General features: G+C 40.0%; 2 protein-coding genes across 10 annotated transcripts in view; one reads left to right on the forward strand and one right to left on the reverse strand.

Annotated features, from left to right (window-relative positions):
• invs (inversin) overlaps positions 1-12,280 on the reverse strand; it is a 276,292-nt gene extending 264,012 nt beyond the window's left edge. For 8 of the 9 annotated variants that reach the window (XR_011885432.1, XR_011885430.1, XR_011885431.1 and 5 more), the window contains exons 1-2: positions 12,198-12,280; positions 2,964-3,063 (exon numbers count right to left, since the gene is read on the reverse strand). Coding sequence is in view for 6 of the 9 variants with exons in the window: in XM_072253505.1 (XP_072109606.1) it covers positions 2,964-2,966 (3 nt within the window). In the remaining 3 variants the exon portion in view is untranslated. Of the gene's footprint in view, positions 1-2,963; positions 3,064-12,022 lie in introns of all 9 variants that reach the window. The other variant, XM_072253499.1, reaches the window with a different exon arrangement.
• Positions 12,281-12,402: 122 nt separating this feature from the next.
• erp44 (endoplasmic reticulum protein 44) overlaps positions 12,403-19,764 on the forward strand; it is a 77,082-nt gene continuing 69,720 nt past the window's right edge. Inside the window, exon 1 of the mRNA XM_072253512.1 lies at positions 12,403-12,561. Within this exon, the coding sequence (XP_072109613.1) occupies positions 12,502-12,561 (60 nt within the window). The 5' untranslated portion in view covers positions 12,403-12,501. The remainder of the gene's footprint in view (positions 12,562-19,764) is intronic.

The following is a 19,764-nucleotide window of genomic DNA, read 5'->3' on the forward strand; positions in this document are numbered from 1 at the left end:
AATTTTTCTGCTGCTCTAAACACTTGTAGCATATGGGTTAAAATTGGACCGTAATACAAATCAGATTTTTTGGTAGACATACCTATAAGGAGAAAGTCCTTCAACCTTATTGGTGCTATTAGCTCTTCTTCTATATTTTTCCATGATGAAACTTTATCCTCCTCCATCCAATAGCTAAGACTTTTTAATACAAATGCCCAGTGATACAATTTAAAATTTGGACATGCCAATCCCCCATCCGACTTTTAGAATTGTAGAGCTGACCATTTTATATTGGGTCATTTACCACTCCAAACATAGCATCGCAGTAAAGAGTCCAGTTTTTGCCAATATCCTGCTGGAGGTACAAGTGGGATCATTGAGCTGATAAAATTAATGCGGGGTAAGATGTTCATTTCAATGAACTATATATGGGCTGGGACTGATGCTCAGAAGAGCACCGCTGAATGCACAGCACGTTGAACCTTGAGTGGATGGGCTGCAGCAGCAGCAGATCACGAACATACACTCAGTGCCACTTTATTAGGTACAGGAGGTAACTAATAAAGCGGCCACTGGGTGTATATGCCATTAGGAATGTTTCAGGCAGATATATTGAGAACACTTAAAGGTACCTGGATAGGTACATAGATAGGAAAGATCGGGGAAAATGGGACTCACTTAGAGGGAACCTCAGTCAGCATGGAGAAGTTGGGTTGAAGAGCCTGTTTCTATGCTGTATGACTCCAAAAGCTCTTCCATGAATCTGTACAAACACCTTTTGGAAGTTGTAATTCTATCCGTCTCTCACATTTCCTTTGGTTGTTCATTTCACTCATTCCACACACCCTCTGTCTGAATCCCTGGAAAAAGGACTTGACAATCCATCTTACCTGTAGCTCTCATGATTTTCTAAACCTCTATAATGTCATCCCTTTGCCACCTTTGCTCCAAGAAAACAGTCTTAGACTTTCCAGTTTCTTCATATAACTCAAGTTCTCTAATCTCAGTAAGATCCTTGTGAGTCTTTTCTGCACACTCTCGAGTTTAATCATATTTTTCTAACAGTATGGCAACTAGAACAGCATACAATATTCCACGTGTGGTCTCAACATCTTGTACAGCTATAATGCAACATCCCAACGTGTGTAATCAATGCAGCATCCAATGAAAGCATGAATGCCAAAATGCATTCTCACCATTCTGTCTACCTGAGTCGCCTCTTTCAGGGTAATATATACTTGTATCCCAAGTTCTCTCTGTCTACAACACTCCACAGCATCTGTCATCCACTGTGTTCATCTTGCCCTGTTTAATCTTCTCAAAATGTATCATTTTGCACCAGTCTAAGTTAAAGTCCATCTGCCATTCCCTTTGCCCACTTTCCCAGTTGATCTATCACAATTCCCCTCAGTAACTTTCACCACCATTGGCATTAAGTTCACCAGACTGTAGTTCCCTGGTCTGTCCTTCCAGCTCTTATAAAATAAAGTCACCCACCAGTTTCTCGGTACTGTACTCATGGCTAAATCTCTGCCAGGGGCCCTACAAATTCTTCCTTTGCTTCCTGCAACATCCTTGAGTACATTTGCTAGCCTCCAGCATATCCACCTTTATATACCTCAAGACTGTCAACATCTTCTCTTTTGTAATGTCAATATGTTTCATTGAGTAGCCAGCATAATCAAAGATTTCTTCCACCCCAGACATTCTCGCTTCTTCCCCCTTCCAGCAGGCAGGAGATACAAACACTTGAAAACATGCAGCACCAGCCTCAAGGACAGCTGCTATCCTGCCAAGACTCTGGAACAGAATTCTATATGATACTGCTGTCACAAAGGCAACAAAGTTTGATTCATATGTCAGTGAAAATAAATCTGATTCTGATTCTCTTGACCTCATCATGGCTATGTCTATCTGTACTGCAGTTGACCTGTAACGGTAAGACTATATTCTGTATTTTGTTATTGCTTTTCACTTTATACTACATGGACATATTTATGTCTTGAAGTTATCCGATAGGGTGGCATGCAAAACAGTTTTTCAGTATATCTCTGCGCATGCCATTAAAACAAACAAATTACCAAGATTTTCTAGTATCCATTTACACCCCCATAGTAAATACTACACCTCCTTGTCAATAGGGCCTCTTACAACAAAATGGCATCAATGGTAGGAAATTGTCATATCCTAAAAAAGCTGCAAAATAATAGCAAAGCTATTAGCACTACTTCTGAAATTTCAAAACATTCATAAACATTTTAGAATCATCGAAAATTATAACGTTTTCTAATTGATTAAAATATCCAAAACACTTACAAATATGTAAGCAAAATCAAGTAATTTGAAAACTAAATTAAGTAATCCCTCAAAACCTTTATCCCTTGCTGAGAATCACTTCCCCTGCAAGGTACCACTTTGGGCAAAATATTGGGTGGAATCTCCACCCTACTTGGCAGAGATTTTTAAAAAAAGAATAAGATATGAAAGCCAGAACTAAATTCAGCAAATGCTAGAAACACCCACATGTCAGTAGAATATTTCATTAGAAAATCATTAAAATAAGCTTCAGAGAATGCTGGTGTAATGTCCTGCTCCTGAATTATGTTTGGCTTTCCAAGGTTAAGAGAGTATCATAACAGGAGCTTCTAGATCCAAACTGGGATACTGGCATGAAATCATCATTATATTCTGATGGATATCACAATCTGCCTAACCTACATATAGATGGATATCAGTTGATCTTGAAACTATTCTATGCTCGTGCCTCAAAAGCTATTTTGAACTTAGCTTGGTATACTAAAGTATGCGTGTAACAATCACATATTGTGAAACAAAATTTGTTGCTCATGTATAAATTCCTGTTCAATCAGAAAGGACAATATTCCTTAGTTACTCCTCCATTAAAGAAACTGTTGGTTTAAAAACAAAATGCATTATTATATAAACATTAAACAAGGAATGAAAAACAATAATGGGCTTACCATGACCGTTATGTCTTTTATCTATCCAAGTGAAAACATTTGATGCTTTGATGGTTGCATAGAAAGTATTGTCAGTTATTTCTTAAACTGTTCATTTGTTCTGAAAGTGGGAAAAAATAGAAATGTACTTTAAATTTTTCAAAATCAATCTGCACAAACTGAATTCAAATTTGGGAAAATGTTGAGTATTTTTCACAATAATATGGAGAGAAATTATTATTGAGCCATTAAGGACAGTAAAACTGTAAAACACTGCAATCAATATACTGTATTATTATATCAAGGGATTCTGTAGATGCTGGAAATCATGAGAAAAACTAACACAGTGCTGGGGGAGCTCAACATATCAGGCAGCATCTATGGAGGGAAATAAATAGGCGATGTTTTGGGTCTTCATTTGGACCAGAAAGGAAATAGGGAGGGGAAGAGAAGCTGGTAAGTGATAGTGGGACCAGGAGAAGGGGAATGCTGGTGAGTGGGGGAAGGCGGCGAAGTAAGAAGCTGGGAGGGATAGGTAGAAGAAGCAAAGGGCTTTAAAGGGCTTCTCTTCTCTGTTCCTTATCTGTTCATCACCTGGATCTCCTCTTCCATCCCTTTCTTCCATGGTCCACTGTCCTCTCCGATTAGATTTCTTTTTCTTTAATGCTTTGCCTCTTCTACCAATCCTCTCCCAAACTCTGATTTCATCTACCCTCCCCCAGCCACCTTCTTGCTCACCTGGTCTCTCACCTTTCAGCAGCCACCCTGTATGCCTTCCTTTCTGGTTTCTGACCCCTTCCCTTCCGGTCCTTATGAACAGTCTAAGCCTGAAATGCCGACTGTTTATTGCTCTTCATCAATGCTGCCTGAGTTGCTGTGTTCCCCCAGCATTGTGTGTGTTGCAATTATATCATTGTACTGTAACCTCTCTGCTGTCATATTCTATATACCTGCATCGAGTATGCATTTTAACCAACTTATCAATCTGTGTTGTCACCTTCATGAATTGTCAGGTTTGTACAAGGTTCCTCTGTTCCTCATGTAATGCTCAGCTATGTCGGCTCGTATTTATCTGGGGGAAACCCCCTCCGCCGCCCAACCTTGTCTCCCAGTTACGTCGGTTGCGGTGCAATGCCACCTGATACGGCCTCAAACATCAATCAGCCAGCACACAATGTACATTTTACAGATTACACTTTATAAACCTTACTAGGACTGTGAGACTAATAGAGGTACAATACAAAAGGGAATGAAAAAAAAAGGCGCCAGACTTATCAAAGTTCAATTTCTTGGTGCACACAGTTGGAGCTCAGGACTGTCTTCCTTCACCCTGCGATCCACTCCGACCCCCTCGACTCGCAGCTCGGAACCACCCTGAGTGATCAACCAGAGCACTCCCAGCACGTCTCTCGTCCTCCCGGTCTCTCCTCCAACTCCCCACCAAAACCAGTACATCCGTCATCCTCCCAGTCTCTCCTCCAACTCCCCACCAAAACCCAGCACGTCCATCTTCCTCCCGGTCTCTCCTCCAACTCCCCACCAAAACCCAGCACGTCCACCTTCCTCCCGGTCTCTCCTCCAACTCCCCACCAAAACCCAGCACGTCCATCTTCCTCCCGGTCTCTCCTCCAACTCCCCACCAAAACCCAATATGTCTGTCTTCCTCCCGGTCTCTCCTCCAACTCCCCACCAAAACCCAGTACGCCCATCTTCCTCCCGGTGTCTCCTCCAACTCCCCACCAAAACCCCCCTTTCCCAGCCATATCACCCCAAAAAGCGAATAACATGGACACCCATTGGTTCATTTGCTCTCTTATCAATAGATAACCCAAACAAATAGCAATGAGAGGACCTTCTCAGCATTTAACATAACAAAGAAGCCATTTTAATTAACATATGCAGTAACATAAAAGAAGAAACCCCTTACACTCAATACTCAAGGTCTTCCAAGCAGCAAAGGCCCAAGCACTAATCCCTATCATATACCAACTGTTCATGAACAACTCACAAAAACCCTCCACTATCACTCTCTGCCTCTTATTACCAAGCCAATTTTGGGCTCAATTGGTCATCCTGCCCTGATATAGGCTCTATCCTTCACATGGGACATGGTTAAAAACGTTACAGAAATCTTAAGCAGATTACGTCAACTATCCTGCCCTTGTCATCCCCAAATAGTCAACATATTGGGGATGCAGATCTCTCCCCAGCGGTACGATACAACTGAGAAAGAAACTCTACTGTGGGATTCCAACAAAGAGGACTGCAAAAGAGGAGAAGGGCTCTACAAGGGGTAGTTGAAACTGCCCAAAGCACCGGCTTCTCTGCCATCAAGGACATAAATACAGTAAGGCACCAGATAAAGGCCAGCAATATCTTGAAGGATCCCACCCACCCACCCTGCTTATGAACTATTAGGGAAGTGGCTACACAGCGTCTACATTGGGACCACTAGACTCAATTACAGTTACTCTCCCCAAGCCATCAGGCTGGATCAACACCTCCTCCTATTAACCCACCTCACCATCCAGCAGCACTTTATGTATGCACTTTATGTACATACAATCAGTCTATGTATATAACAGTTACTTCTACACTTTTTTATAGGATTGCTTTTATAGTTACATTTATTGTGGGCTTTTAAAAATTATGATCTTTATGCTTATTGTGCTTTTTTATGCTTCAGTACATGAGTGTAAAGGAGAATGAAATGATTGTTACTCTGGATCCAGAGTAAACTAGAAGAGAAAACTGTTCCATTCAGACTGGGTCCACTGGAATCAAGCTGAAATCTGTGCTCTGGCAAATTGAATAACTCGAGCTACAAAGAATGCATCAAACAAAAAAGCAATTCAGGTGAAGAGAACCAAAAGGCAGATAAAAAGCTAATAGTGCAGCACGGAGATGATTTTCAATGGTTACAGGATTGTGCTTCAAAGAGAGGCATATAAAAGTACAAAAGCAAATCGATCAAAGTAGGGAAAATCGCAAACAAATCAAAAATTGAAGGTCTTTATCCAAATGCACAAACCATTCATTACGAGGCAAATGAAATGAAGACAAAAATATAGATAAATAGGAATAAAATAACCCATTACAGAAATGTAGCTGAAAAAAGTCCAAGACAAGGAACTAAATATCCACAGAGGCTTGACATTTTGAAGGGATGGGCAGAAAAAGAGGTGGAATAACTGATAATAAATTTAACATTCGGACAGTGATGAGAAACGACAGTGAGTCAGAAGATCAGGAAGCTTAGGCAAACATGAGAAATAAAGAAGGAAATCACTGGTGACATCTTAACTAAGCATTAATTGGGGATTATAATCAAAGTAATGCAATAATCAGGAGTCATAATTCTTAACTGAATGGAATAATCAAATAAGCAAACATAGTTAAGAATGAGGTCTTGTCAAGGATGAATTCAGATAATGAATTCATGACGGCTTTTGCCAAACCAGGGAACAGACAATTTTGGAACTGATTACAGAGCTGATCACTGGTGAAGAATTGGTAAATTGGTGTATTATTGTTACATGTATCAAAGTACAGTGAAAACCCTGCATCCAATATAGTAAAAACATACACACTATCCAAACAAATCATTTTATTACAACGGTGCATTGAGTTATTAAGGTAGGTCAATAACACAGCTGAATTAAGTGTTACAGTTACAAGGAAAGTGCATTGCATACAGACAATAAGGTGCGAGGGCATAATGAGGTGGACTGTGAGTCCATCCTATTGCAGTAGGGGATCATTCAATAGTCTTATACCAGCAGGATAGACGGTGTCCTTGAGCCTTCTTTTCAGGCTTTTGTATCTTCTGCTCAAGAGAAGGCAGAAGAGAAAAATAGGGTGTCTTTGATTATGCAGGCTGTTTTACTGAAGCAGCAAGGACTGGAGACAGAGTCCATGGTAGGGAGGCTGGTTTCCACAATGTGCTGAGCCGTGTCTAAAACTCTCTGTAGTTTCCTGCAGTCACGGGTAGAGCAGTTTCCACACCAAGCTATGTTGCATGCAAATCAGATGCTTTCTATGATGAATCGTGAAGTTAGAGGGAACATGCCAAATATCTTTGCCTCCTGAGGAAGTTGGGGAGCTCTCTTGGCCATGGTGTCAATGTGATTGGACAGTACAAACTACTGTTGTTATTCAGTCAGGAATTTGAAGCTCTTAGACCTTTCAACTTCAGTTCCATTGATGTAAACAGGAGTGTGTGCGCTGCCCCCTTTGTCTTGCTGACACTGTCAGAAAGATTGTATCATGACACTATTCACTGGAATCTCCACCTCCTTCCTGTACTTCCACTCATCGTCATTTGAGATTCGGCCAATTACATCTACAAGAGTTGGAACAGTGTATAGCCATACGATCTTAGTGTATAAAAGTAGAATAGGGGCTGAGGACACATCTTCATGGGACACTAGTGCTGAAAGCCATTGTGATGAAGATGTTGCTGCCTTTCCTTACTGATTGCAGTCTGCTCGTTATGAACTTAAGAAACCATTGCAAAGGTCAGGTCTAGGAGTTTGGAGATTTGTTTGCTTCGAATTATAGTACTGAAAGAAGAGCTGTTGTCAATGAACAATAGTGTAACATGGACATCTTTACTGTCTAGATGCTCTAGGAGATGAGTATAGAATCAGGGAGGACATTCACAGTAGAAATTACAGGGGATTGATGTTCTGTAGAAAACTCAAGTTAATGTGTGCTATGATCAGCTTTTCAAAGCACTTCATGATAGCGGATGGCAAAGCCACTTGTTAGTCATTAAGGCACATTATCTTGTTTCTTTTGGTACTGGGATGATAGCTGGTGGAACCTTCAGATTTGAGATGGGGGGAGGTTAGAAATCCCTGCTAACTGATCCGTGTAGGATCTAAGTACATGGCCAAGGACACAATCCTGGCCAGATGCTTTCCTCAGATTCACTCTTGTAAGACATATCTTACCTCTGCAACAGCGACTGTGGGTTCAAGTGCATTGGAGACTATCAGGGCAGTTGGCGATATTTCAACCCCCTTCTGTTCCAAACATGCATAGAATGCACTAAGGCCATCAGGACAGGATGTGTTGCTGCCAGTGATGTTGGCTGACCATGTTGTAGCCTCTTATATCACGTAATCCCTACCACAACCAATAGCTGGTCTGAGATTCAGTTTTGGACTGGTATTATCTCTTGGCATCCCTTAAAGATTTACAGAAGTGTTTCTCAATTTCCTTTATATATATATATATATATATATAAAAAAGAGTTACTTGATTTGAATGCTACAGTCCTAGTCTTCAACAGGGAGTGGATCTCCCAGTTCATGTATGGCTACCAGGGAACTGAGAAGTCATCAGATTGCATAGTGCAGTCAGGTGAAGCAGGTGTAAAATATCATAGAAACATAGAACATAGAAAATAGGTGCAGGAGTAGGCCATTCGGCCCTTCGAGCCTGCACCGCCATTTATTATGATCATGGCTGATCATCCAACTCAGAACCCCGCACCAGCCTTCCCTCCATACCCTCTGATCCCCGTAGCCACAAGGGCCATATCTAACTCCCTCTTAAATATAGCCAATGAACTGGCCTCAACTGTTTCCTGTGGCAGAGAATTCCACAGATTCACCACTCTCTGTGTGAAGAAGTTTTTCCTAATCTCGGTCCTAAAAGGCTTCCCCTTTATCCTCAAACTGTGATCCCTCGTTCTGGACTTCCCCAACATCGGGAACAATCTTCCTGCAACTAGCCTGTCCAATCCCTTTAGGATTTTATACGTTTCAATCAGATCCCCCCTCAATCTTCTAAATTCCAATGAGTACAAGCCCAGTTCATCCAGTCTTTCTTCATATGAAAGTCCTGCCATCCCAGGAATCAATCTGGTGAACCTTCTTTGTACTCCCTCTATGGCAAGGATGTCTTTCCTCAGATTAGGGGACCAAAACTGCACACAATACTCCAGGTGTGGTCTCACCAAGGCCTTGTGTATTGTGTGCAGTTTTGGTCCCCTAATCTGAGGAAAGACATCATGATAGAACATCACATTCGATGGAGAAATGCCATGTTGCAACTGAAAGCAAGATATTAAACATAAGAAAATATCTGCATAGTGTTATTATACAGGGAGAAATTATCAAAGTGAACTGGTAAATTAATGATGGTGTAAAAGAAATAGAAGATAATTTAACAATATATTTTGTTTTCCAAAATACATGTCATAAAGAGATTGAAAACTGTGAGGAATGGGATGCATATGGCTAAGGAAAGAATGGTATGAGATTCAAGAGAAAGGATTATATGTTATGAAAAGCAGTGATAGGTCTGGGGATTAGGAGAATTTTCAGAATAAAGATTACAAAGGTTTAAAGAGATTAAAGGCGGAAAAGTACGAAATAAACCACGAAGAGCGAAGGAGAGTAAGAATTGCTATAAATATATAGAAAGGAAACCCAAAGATTGCTCAGAAATTGAGACTGAGTAAATTAATATTAAAATAATGCCAAAAGGAATGAAGAAACTTAAAACAATCAATATCACTGCAGAAGTAGACAAACTAATTGGAGCAAAGGCTGGCAAGTCCCTTGCAACATTACATAGTTTCAGAAGGGGCTGCAAAGAGTAGATACATCATATTACAGTTTTCCAGCATTTTCCCCAATGTCCCCATGATTGGGAAAATGCTGGAAAACTGTAATATGATTAAACAAAGTCAACATGATTTTATGTTTGGCAAATCTAATAGGCTATGCTGGAGACTGTATTTAACAGGGTGGAAAATTAGTGAACCAAATTTCTAAAGTCAAAGGATTGGGATTGAGGGTAATATAATGGCAAAAACTGGTTAAATGAAGAAAACATATTCAAGTTAGAACACTGTAACCAGCAGAGTGCTTGACCCTGTTACATACACATCAATAACCAACACAAAGGGACTGAGTATATCATTTCAAAGTTTACTGACAACACAAATATAGCAAATTGTGAGTAGGAACAAAGATCCTGTAAAAGGAAAACACATAAAAGATGACAAACAGGTCAGCATGACATTTGCGGCTATGCACTATGGTAGGAAAAACAAAAATTCAAATTATTATTTAAATGATGTGGAAGCTATCAAATACTGATATTCAGAGACGCCTTGGTGTCCTCAAACTCTCATCACAACATTAGCATGCAGATACGGCAGGTAACTAACAAGGCAAAAAAAGTGTTGGCCTTTGATGCTGGGGGAAGGAATACAAAAGGAGGGAAGTTGACTAACAGTGTACAAGACTTTAGTGAGTCCACATCTGGAGTACGATGTATAGTTTTGCTTTCCTGATTTTAGCAGTGTCTTGTAACAGTGAGGTGAGGGATAATGTTACTGAGGAAGACAGCGTTCATGCTTGAGAGAATGAAAATGAGAACACTTCCTCTGTTTCAATTACAAGAATGTTCTCTGAATGAACAGTTGCCTATTGAATCTAGAGAAAGAATTTCTTCTTCCACAGATTTGCAAATCTTTGAAATCGAACTAGAGAGCCATGATTGTGTGGAATAAATCAAACGGAACCAGCCCTGCTGCCCTAAGGCACTCCCCAGTGTCCCATCTAGGAATTTTTGCCTGGGACAGACGAGTGCAGATCTTGCTGAGCTAATTCATTTCATTTTACCGAATAAGGAAATGTTGATGCTTCTCAGTCAGAAGCGGGAATATTTGCTGATGACTGCACAATGTTCAACTCCATTCATAACTCTTTGATAATTGAAGCATGCAACAAAAGCCAGATTTAGACAGGTAAAAGCCAAGTCATGTGTGTGCTCTAAAACTCCCAAACAATAACCACATCCACCTAGATATTTTCTAATAACCCAATACTGATATTTATTGGCACCACCATTGCCAAGTTTCTGGGTGAGAGGGTCCAATTACCAGAAAGTCAAATAGATGAATGTTACAAGTACTGAGTCTGCAAGAGCAGATCAGAAGTTGGCCAGACGGAAGCAACACTACTCCTGACATTCAAAGCCTTTCTACTGCTGACAAGGCTCAAAAGCATATAATATTCTCCAGAAGCCTGGATAAGACCACCTACCACAACACTACCTCAAAACCATCCAGGTCATACTTCCTAAAACCTTAATCAAATTGTAAATGTACACTACAGACAGGGAAGGTCACAGCACTGATCTCTGGTTAAGGTTTTAGGAAGTATGATTATTAAGCTTCCACATGACATAAAAAGTAGTGGTGTTACTCAGAGTGAGGATAGTAAGCCAAAGTCACAGAATAATATTGATCAGTTGATCGAATAGACAGAGCATTGGCAGATCATGCTTAACCCTGGATATAAGAAGTGATGAACTTTGAGAGATCTGCTATGGCAAATTGTTTAAAACAAATGGTGAGGCCCCAGGGAGTACTGAGAAATAGTGGGACCATGTTACAAGAGTCTAGGGAACCCTGAAGGTAACAACACAGATTAATATAGTAGTTAAGAAGGCACGCAGGACACATGGCTTCAATAACCAGAGGAATAGAATATTACAGCGGAGAGATTATGGTATACATTTGTAAATAATTGGTTAGGTACCACACTGTACAAATGTCTTAATAGCTTCGTACAAGGAGGCAGAAAAGATTTTCCAGGATATTGCTGGGGACAGAGCGGTTCTGGTCTATCATGTGATATCTTGGTAGGAATGCCCATATCGCAAAAGATAAAATATGCAAAAGCATTCAAAAGAATCACTGGAATATCTTCTCCATAAACAATGCAGTGATTTAAGAAGATGGCTCATCACCAAGCTAATTCGGGGCCCCAGGTCCCCATCCCAATAGAAGACTTTAAAATGAAAATCCTCCCCCCAAACCTAATAAATTATTATGGTCAGTATCTGCAAAATATTCCCTATTTTGGCACCACTATATTCGCAATCGTTACGCTTCAATGAATCGAACATGTCTTTCGTTGCTGCTAGTTTTAATATATAGCGAGCCATTCCAAACACAAAACAACTCCGCAGCAAATATTTTAAAACAGGATTTAGTCAATCATATCAATATAAATTACAAATTATTTTCATTTAGAAATAAAACAACGAAGTACCATAATTCCACGCTGATCATTATTTTGTATTGGTGCGTCGTTGTTTACATAAACCAAAAGGCCCAGGGAAAAATACTTCAAGATAACTTTACAACTTTGAATTTTCTTTTCTTCATTCATGCGACAATACAGACAATGGTCACACACAGTGCCCTAATTAAGGAAATCAACTCACTAGATTACTTTCCAACAGCACAATTCCAGCCGTAAAATAAAGCACTAATTTTCTCAGCAACAATTTTCCCCCACTTCCGCTGTTAACCGCGCGCTACGTTCTGGTACATGTAGTCTTGCTACAGCCATTACTTCTGAACTATCGACGAAGCAGCCCACTAAACTACAACTCCCAGCATGCAAACAGGAAGTGCTTTGCGCCGCTTTTTTTTCCCCACCCGCCTGTCGGTAAGGTTCTGGTTCCGGGCTGATTGGTAGAGCGCTGCAACCGTGTAGAGCGCGGTCAGTACACCGGCACGGATACCATGACGCTTCCAGTTGCTCTGCTACACAGTTACTCCATTAGGTACATCCTTATACTACTGGTGAGTTTCACTTTGTATCTTTCGGTTCAGTTGCCTGAACTGGAGGCCGCCGCCGCCGCAGTGGGCGCAGACTGAATGTCGAGGCTCTGTCATGGCCTCCGCGCTGAGAGCCGGTACTCACGCTGGAGTACCCATTCTGTGCTCAGTTTTATTGGATGGCTGGTCTTGGCAGTTGCCATGCCTCTGGAGGTCTGAACACTGGTGAAGTGCATCGTCTCTGGCATTTCAGGGGACGTGAATGGGGGTTTTAAAAATAACACAATTTAAAGTTCGTGTTATCGTTTACCTAACAAAAGCCAACCATTACCTACGGTATTTAAGTTACTTCCATCTGTCGGCTTGGATCTATCCTGGAACTCCTGCGTTTAGGCTGGACGGTTGTTGTGTCCGTTTTTCATAGGCTGATGTGTTAGTCCTGGCACCCGGAAACGGGCGGCATTCGGTATCTATAGAGTTTACTTGTGCCACATGCAAGTTAGTCTGCAGACTTTATTGAAATGATGTGATTTTTTTTGTTTCGCCCAATCCTAGTTAATCACTTAAGAAAAGAGACAAGAAGCTGGTCATCTGGCCTTGGACCCGCTTTAGCTCCAAGCCCCTCATTGCAGTAATATGTAGAAATCTGTCGACCTCTTTTCGAAAATAAGCGTAGCAGGTAACCGAATTTATATAACACACAAAGAATCATAGTGAGACCTGCTTAGGCGGAAAAGAATATGGAGCTAAAGGACAAAGATGAAATTAGAAGATTTGTTGAAAATCTGTGTTACTCATAGGGAAGTTAAGTAGGTTAAAAGGTCGTCACGACATCCTGTACCAAGTGTTACGTTCAATGTAATGCGAAAACATGGAATCACCATGAAAATGATTCCAATAGCATAGAGGCTTGCTGTTGGAGGTGTAAAGCAATTGGTACATGAAATAGAACTGAGGTGAATAATTCTCAGTGGTGTAGACTAGAGTTATGGATATTAAAATGCTCTTCCAGTTTGGCTTGAACATTGCCACCCAAAGGTACGTTGACGATTTGCAAAGATAATTTTTTTTCCCCCAGAAGATACTGTAAAACATGACCAGCTGCTGTTTTATCAAACTCCCAACCTTCTGAAAGTGACATGCTATTTTTTTAATCGTTGCCTGTACAGTGAAAACTTTGTTTTGCATGCACATCTGCATTGAGATAGTATAACGGAAGAGCAACAGCAATGAAGAGTAAGTGTCAGTTTCAGAGAAAGTGCTGGCAGCCAATAATCAGTAAAACCAGGATGAGATCAAGAATCCATCTAGTGAGGCATTCAATATTCTTATAAACTTATAAAGTTTATTCTTATAAACTTCTTGAGTCTGATGCAAGCTTTTGGGCCTTGGTATCTTCTGCCTAGTGTGGGTGGAGTCTTTGATTATGCTGGCTGCTTTTCTGAGGTGCAAAATGTATCCCGAGGAGAAGGCTGCTTTTCATGTGCTGAGGTGACCTGTCTCTGGTGGTTAACTTGCATTTTGTCAGGACTACTTGGTTTAAGCCCTGTACACAAAGGCAGCAGCTTAATAGTAGAGCTCACCTGGAATTGACTATTGCCGAAATTCAGCTAGCATTTGATTGAATAAAATATCAAGAAGTCCTTGAAGAAAAATTGGCATAATTGAAACTGGTTGGAGAGAGCTCTATAGGCTCACGTCTTGCTTGGCAAAAGGCAAATAGTGGTTGGAGACTTTGATCCAGAACTTGGGGTCATAAAGCACAGAAACCAGTCCTCTGGCAAACCTGAGTCCACACCAGCCAGTAAGTTCCCCTTTTACAGGATTTTAATTTTATTCTCCCGTATTCCTATCAACTTTCCTTGGATTCAACTACCCCTTTAACACTGGAGACAATTTGTGCTGTCCAGTTAAAGTGCACACCTTTGGGATGTGGAAGGAAATCAGAGCATCTGGAGAAACCCCTGCAGTCATAAGGAGAATGTGTAAACTCCTCATAACAATGGTCAAGATTGAACCTGGCTTGCTGGAGCTTTGAGGCATTAGCTGTGCCATTTTCTCTCTGAATGAGTTTAAGTCACTGTTTCAATACGTTTTCTTCCCACCACTCCTGCACTAGCTCTAATCTTCATTTCTTAATGGCTTGTCTAGTTCGCTTTGTTTCGTCGATTAACTAGCAATGACAAATGCTCCAACATCCCATATCCTAGACTTCCAGTGAGTTAGTAGTGGAAGCAATAAGAATTGAGATGGGCACTTGAAATGCCAAAAAGGTGCAAAGCTATGACAAAGTAGCTTGAGGTGAAGAGTCCATGTTATTGTACATGGGGACCATTCAATAATCTCATCGCTGACATGGAATCTGTCATTTAGCCTGGTTGAATATACATTCAGGCATTGCTATCTTCCGCCTGATGGGAGAGGAGGCGAGAGAGAATGGGGTCAGTGGGGTCTTTGATTATTTTTGCTTTACCAGGGCATTCAGAAGTACAGACAGATTATTGAGGGGAGGCTGGATATCTTGATGTGCTAAGCTGTGTCCACAATTCTCTGCAGGATCTTGCAGTCTCGGGCGGAGCAGTTGCCTATCAAGCCATGATACATTGGATGCCTTCTATGTTGCATCTATAAAAAATTGTATGGGTTGAAGTTTCATGCTGAATTCTTCTAGCTTCTTGAGGAAGTAGTGGTTAGTGATGCTGGTCTACTTTCTTTGCTATGGTGTTTGTAGTTGGGTGAGGACAAGTTATTTGTGATACTTACTCCTAGGAACTTGAAGTTTTCAACCATTTCCATCTCAGCGCCATTGATATAAACAACAGTGTGCACTGTCCCCTTCCTGAACTTTGGGGGTGTGGGGGGCTGAGTTACAAGGAGAGGTTGAATAGACTAGGACTTTATTCCCTGGAATATAGGAGATTGAGGGTGAGGTGTATAAGATCATGAGGGGCACAGGCAGGGTGAAAGCACGTGGTCTTTTCCCCAGGGAGGGGGTGCTGAAGACATGGGTTTGACATCAAGAACAGCTTCTTGACAGAGTGGTATGTGTTAGAATGAGCTGGTAAAAATTGTGGCTGAGGTGAGCACATTATCAACATTTAAAAGCTATCTAGATAAACACATGGATAAGAGGAGTTTGAGAGCTATGGGGCAACTGTGGGAAAATGGGAATAGCTCACTGGACAACAGTCAGCATGGATGAGTTGGGCCAAAAGACTTGTTTCTATTCTGTAGAATACTAAGTCAATAACCAGCTCGTTTATTTTGCTGGCATTGCAAGAAAGATTGTTATCATGACACCATGTTACTCAGCTTTGTCTCTTCTCTGTATTCCACCTCATCATCATTTAAGATTTGCCCCACTATTGTAATATCATCTGCTAACTTGTAAATGGGCTTAGAGCAGAATCTGGCCACACAGTATTTAGGGAGTAAAGTAAGGGGTGAATTCAGTTTTTTTGGGCATTAGTGTTAAGATAATCTTGGAGTTGGAGGTGTAGATATCTGTCCTTACTGGATGCAGGTAATCAAGCAAAGGGATGTATTGGGCCAAAGATTATTCAGTCACTAATACAATTTCGGATGAATGCTTCTGGCAATGCTTTCCCTTGGGAATGGAAATGTACTGTTTGCATCCATTCTATCCAAATCTTTTGTCATTTTAACTATCTCTATTAAGTCACTCCTTAGCTTTTTTTTGTTCTTGTTTGTAGACCCCTGCATTTCTTGAATCATCCTTGTATATCCTAACTGCACTCTCTCCCTTCTGTAATGTACTATTTTATCTAGTGATGTGACCAAAAGCGTTGCTTAATGGAAAGGCTGATAGGTTTAGCAGAACTTCTCTTTTTTTCCCTGTAAACATGACAGAACTAAACGATTTGTTTTTGTACTTCCCCTTGCACCTACAAAAATAAATTCTTCCATTCTTCTATCAAGTGTAGTACCCTGTGTTCATCTATAAATAATTTTGTATTTTTTCCAGTTTGTTAATGTCCTCCTGGAACTTGTTGCAGTCCTCCTTGCTGTCATTTCAAATTTAGAAATTGACCATCAAAATAGCATAATGCAAGTTCAAACTAATGAATTTTCAGAAATGATATATATTCAACTCAATCATGTATGAGCTAATTATTGAATAGTTATGTTTATAGTTTTGATGGACAGTCTTATCATTGAAGGTCAATATATACAGTTAAGTTTCACTCAGTCAACAATGGAACAAGGTGTAAAGAAGTAAACAAATCAACCTTTAATCATGATGTGTCAAAAGAATAGAGGAACTACATTGCAAACAATGTAGATAATCTAGAGTGAAATAATGTACACCTGTGGGACCAAGGTAAGTGCAATTATTGGAAGATGTGATCTATCCATGCAACAAATGGATGATAAATTTAGATTAATCAAAAAAGAAGCTGCAAGGAAACTCTAAGACAACTATCGTAAATCAGAGGATTTAAAAAAAATAAAGTCCATAGCAAGGTCCCTTGCTATGATGCAGGAACTTCTAAAATTCCACCATTTTCTTCCCAGATCTGGCTGCTTTCAAAGGTTAAACTATACTTCTCTACTATTTTAGCATTCTGGTCCACTCTGTTATTTTGCTATCCAAATATAATTCCTTGCACCTCTGAAACCTCAAAGCAATGCCTCATCTTGTGCATCCCTTTGTGTCCCACATTTGTACTTTTTTCCCTTGTCTACTTTTTTATAATTTGCTTTTTATAGAAAGGAAGTATTTTACATTGATCAGGAAAAAATGGCAATTTACATTCAATGAAGTAACAAGTATTGTGGTACAGTGAATTATCAGCTTAACCTTTGAACTGCAAACAACAACAAAATTGTGACGTTGATGAATGTACCTTGGAGAAGACTTGACAGTAGTCCCATAAGGTCTTCAACATTTGGCTGAAAGGGGATTTGGATGTAACTTGTGGAAAACAGCATTCCTGATGGTGCAGTGGTAACTTGTTGCATTTGAATACCAGTACCAGATTTGGATTTAACTTTCCAAGTTGGGATATGATCCTAAATTTTACCAGATGTGCTGAGTGTGAGCTAAAATTGACATTATCATAAGCCTCAGCACCCGGATGAAAATGAACCTTACCAAGTTGGGAGAAACTGTCTGTGAATGTGGTTTTATGTTAGAACTTGGTGTTCTGGAATATGGTGATCTATCTATTTTTGACAGTACTGCTACAGCTTTAAGATCTACTGTTTGAACTTCTGTTGCAGTGGGTTTAGGAACATGTGGTTGGTATGACCTGATAAAGACCATGGAATAATAGGATTGTAAATGGGAAAATGTTAAATATAATGGGAATCTTTAATGGCACAGTGGTTCTGCTATGAAAGACATTTGGTGCATACTAAGTTTTGTGTAAGGCATATTGATTAAGTTGTATAATATTGAAAGAAACTGGTACATATATGTATCTGAATAAAAGACAGAAATAGCAAATTATGTGATATTTGGCCACCCTTCCCCCAGCTCACATTCATGACTTTCGCTTTCATTTTGTGTCCATGTACTAGTGATATTTGGGAATGCAATAAGGGGAAACAGCTTCATTATTTTGTGGACAACTTGATAATACCTTGTCATTCTAGAGGGTTATAAGAGTCTGAAAGATGACTGTAGGTTAATATGTTGGGTAGATTACTATTGTCTGAAAATTTGAGAAATGAACTGATAATTTTGGGGAGAATTAATGATATCCTGTTGTATCAAGGATAAGTTTAATTTTGAAGAGAGGAAAGAACTTGGATTCTTTTTCCAAACAAAAAGAGATCTGATGAATGTATGAGAGGGGAAACAGAAAATGCTGGAGTTTCTCAACATATTGGGCAGCTGTAGTGAGGAAAAACAGTTAATTTTTCTGTTTGAGCTTTAATAAACCATTCCATGGGCTAATAACTTGGAAAAAGTTAACCCAGATATGACTATAGCTTTTCAAAGAAATGGATGAGTATTTGCAGAAGAGAGTTTCAGTTGGATTAAGTCAATAAATCTTCTCAATCAGGCATAGTGGTTCAGATGGCTACATTCTGCAGTATAGTAGTGTAATGTAACTGTATCCTTTCACTTTAATTGTAATTTTACATGCTCTCCACATTAATGTTTCTGTATTTGAACAACAGCTACATTGACTCCTTGCCAGTTGAATGTGCATATTATGGGCATATTAAATGGTAAGGGTATTGCCATAAATACACAGCATTTAAAGGTATTTTGCCAAAATTAATAACACGTTATTAATACCAGCACCTGTCTGCTTTTATTATTGTCGCCAATCACCTTGCTACTTGTGATGGTGATTGATTAGATGTTGAATCATTTTGTGATATCTGCCTGTTAACATATTCTGCTTGAATGTCATACCTGAAAATAAAATAATGTGCTGATACTCCACTTTAATATAATCTTATTTTTCATCATAGATCACATGCATTTACCAACCGTTATAGTCATAGAGAAGTATAGCAATCCAGTCCATACCAAAACAGTTTAAACCGGTGGTCCCCAACCACCGGGCTGCGAGGAAACGGTATGATTTGGCGATCTGAAACTATATGAGTCAGCTGCACCTTTCCTCATTCCCTCAGTCACTGTTGAACTTGAACATAGGGTTGCCAACTGTCTCATATTAGCCGGGACATCCTGTATATTGGGCTAAATTGGTTTGTCCCATATGGGACAGCCGTTGTCCTGTATCCCCCGCTAAGGTAAAGCGTTTCTGTGGAACCGTTAGTAAGCTGAAATGGCGTAAAGTGAAGAAGCAGTTACCATTAATTTATATGGGAAAAATTTTTGAGCATTCCCAGACCCAAAAATAACCTACCAAATCATTCCAAATAACACAAAACCTAAAATAACACTAACATATAGTAAAAGCAGGAATGAAATGATAAATACACAGCCTATATAAAGTAGAAATAATGTATGTACAGTGTAGTTTCACTTAACAGAAGCAGGAAGACCGATTTGTAGGAAAACAAATCGGCACGTACACGCATGCGCACACAGGTGCCTGTGCAAGTCTTCATGGTCATAGTAGTCTTTCTTGGGGTAAACACAAGTGTCCCGTATTTGACTGCTACTTTTGTCCCTTATTTGGGAGTGAGAAAGTTGGCAACCCTACTTGGAACACGCACCCCCCCTCCCTCCGCCGCAAGAATATTGTCAATATTAAACAGGTCCACAGTGCAAAAAAGGTT

The sequence above is a fragment of the Mobula birostris genome, chromosome 3 (genome assembly GCF_030028105.1).
Source record: "Mobula birostris isolate sMobBir1 chromosome 3, sMobBir1.hap1, whole genome shotgun sequence".
In the NCBI taxonomy this organism is placed as follows: domain Eukaryota; kingdom Metazoa; phylum Chordata; class Chondrichthyes; order Myliobatiformes; family Myliobatidae; genus Mobula; species Mobula birostris.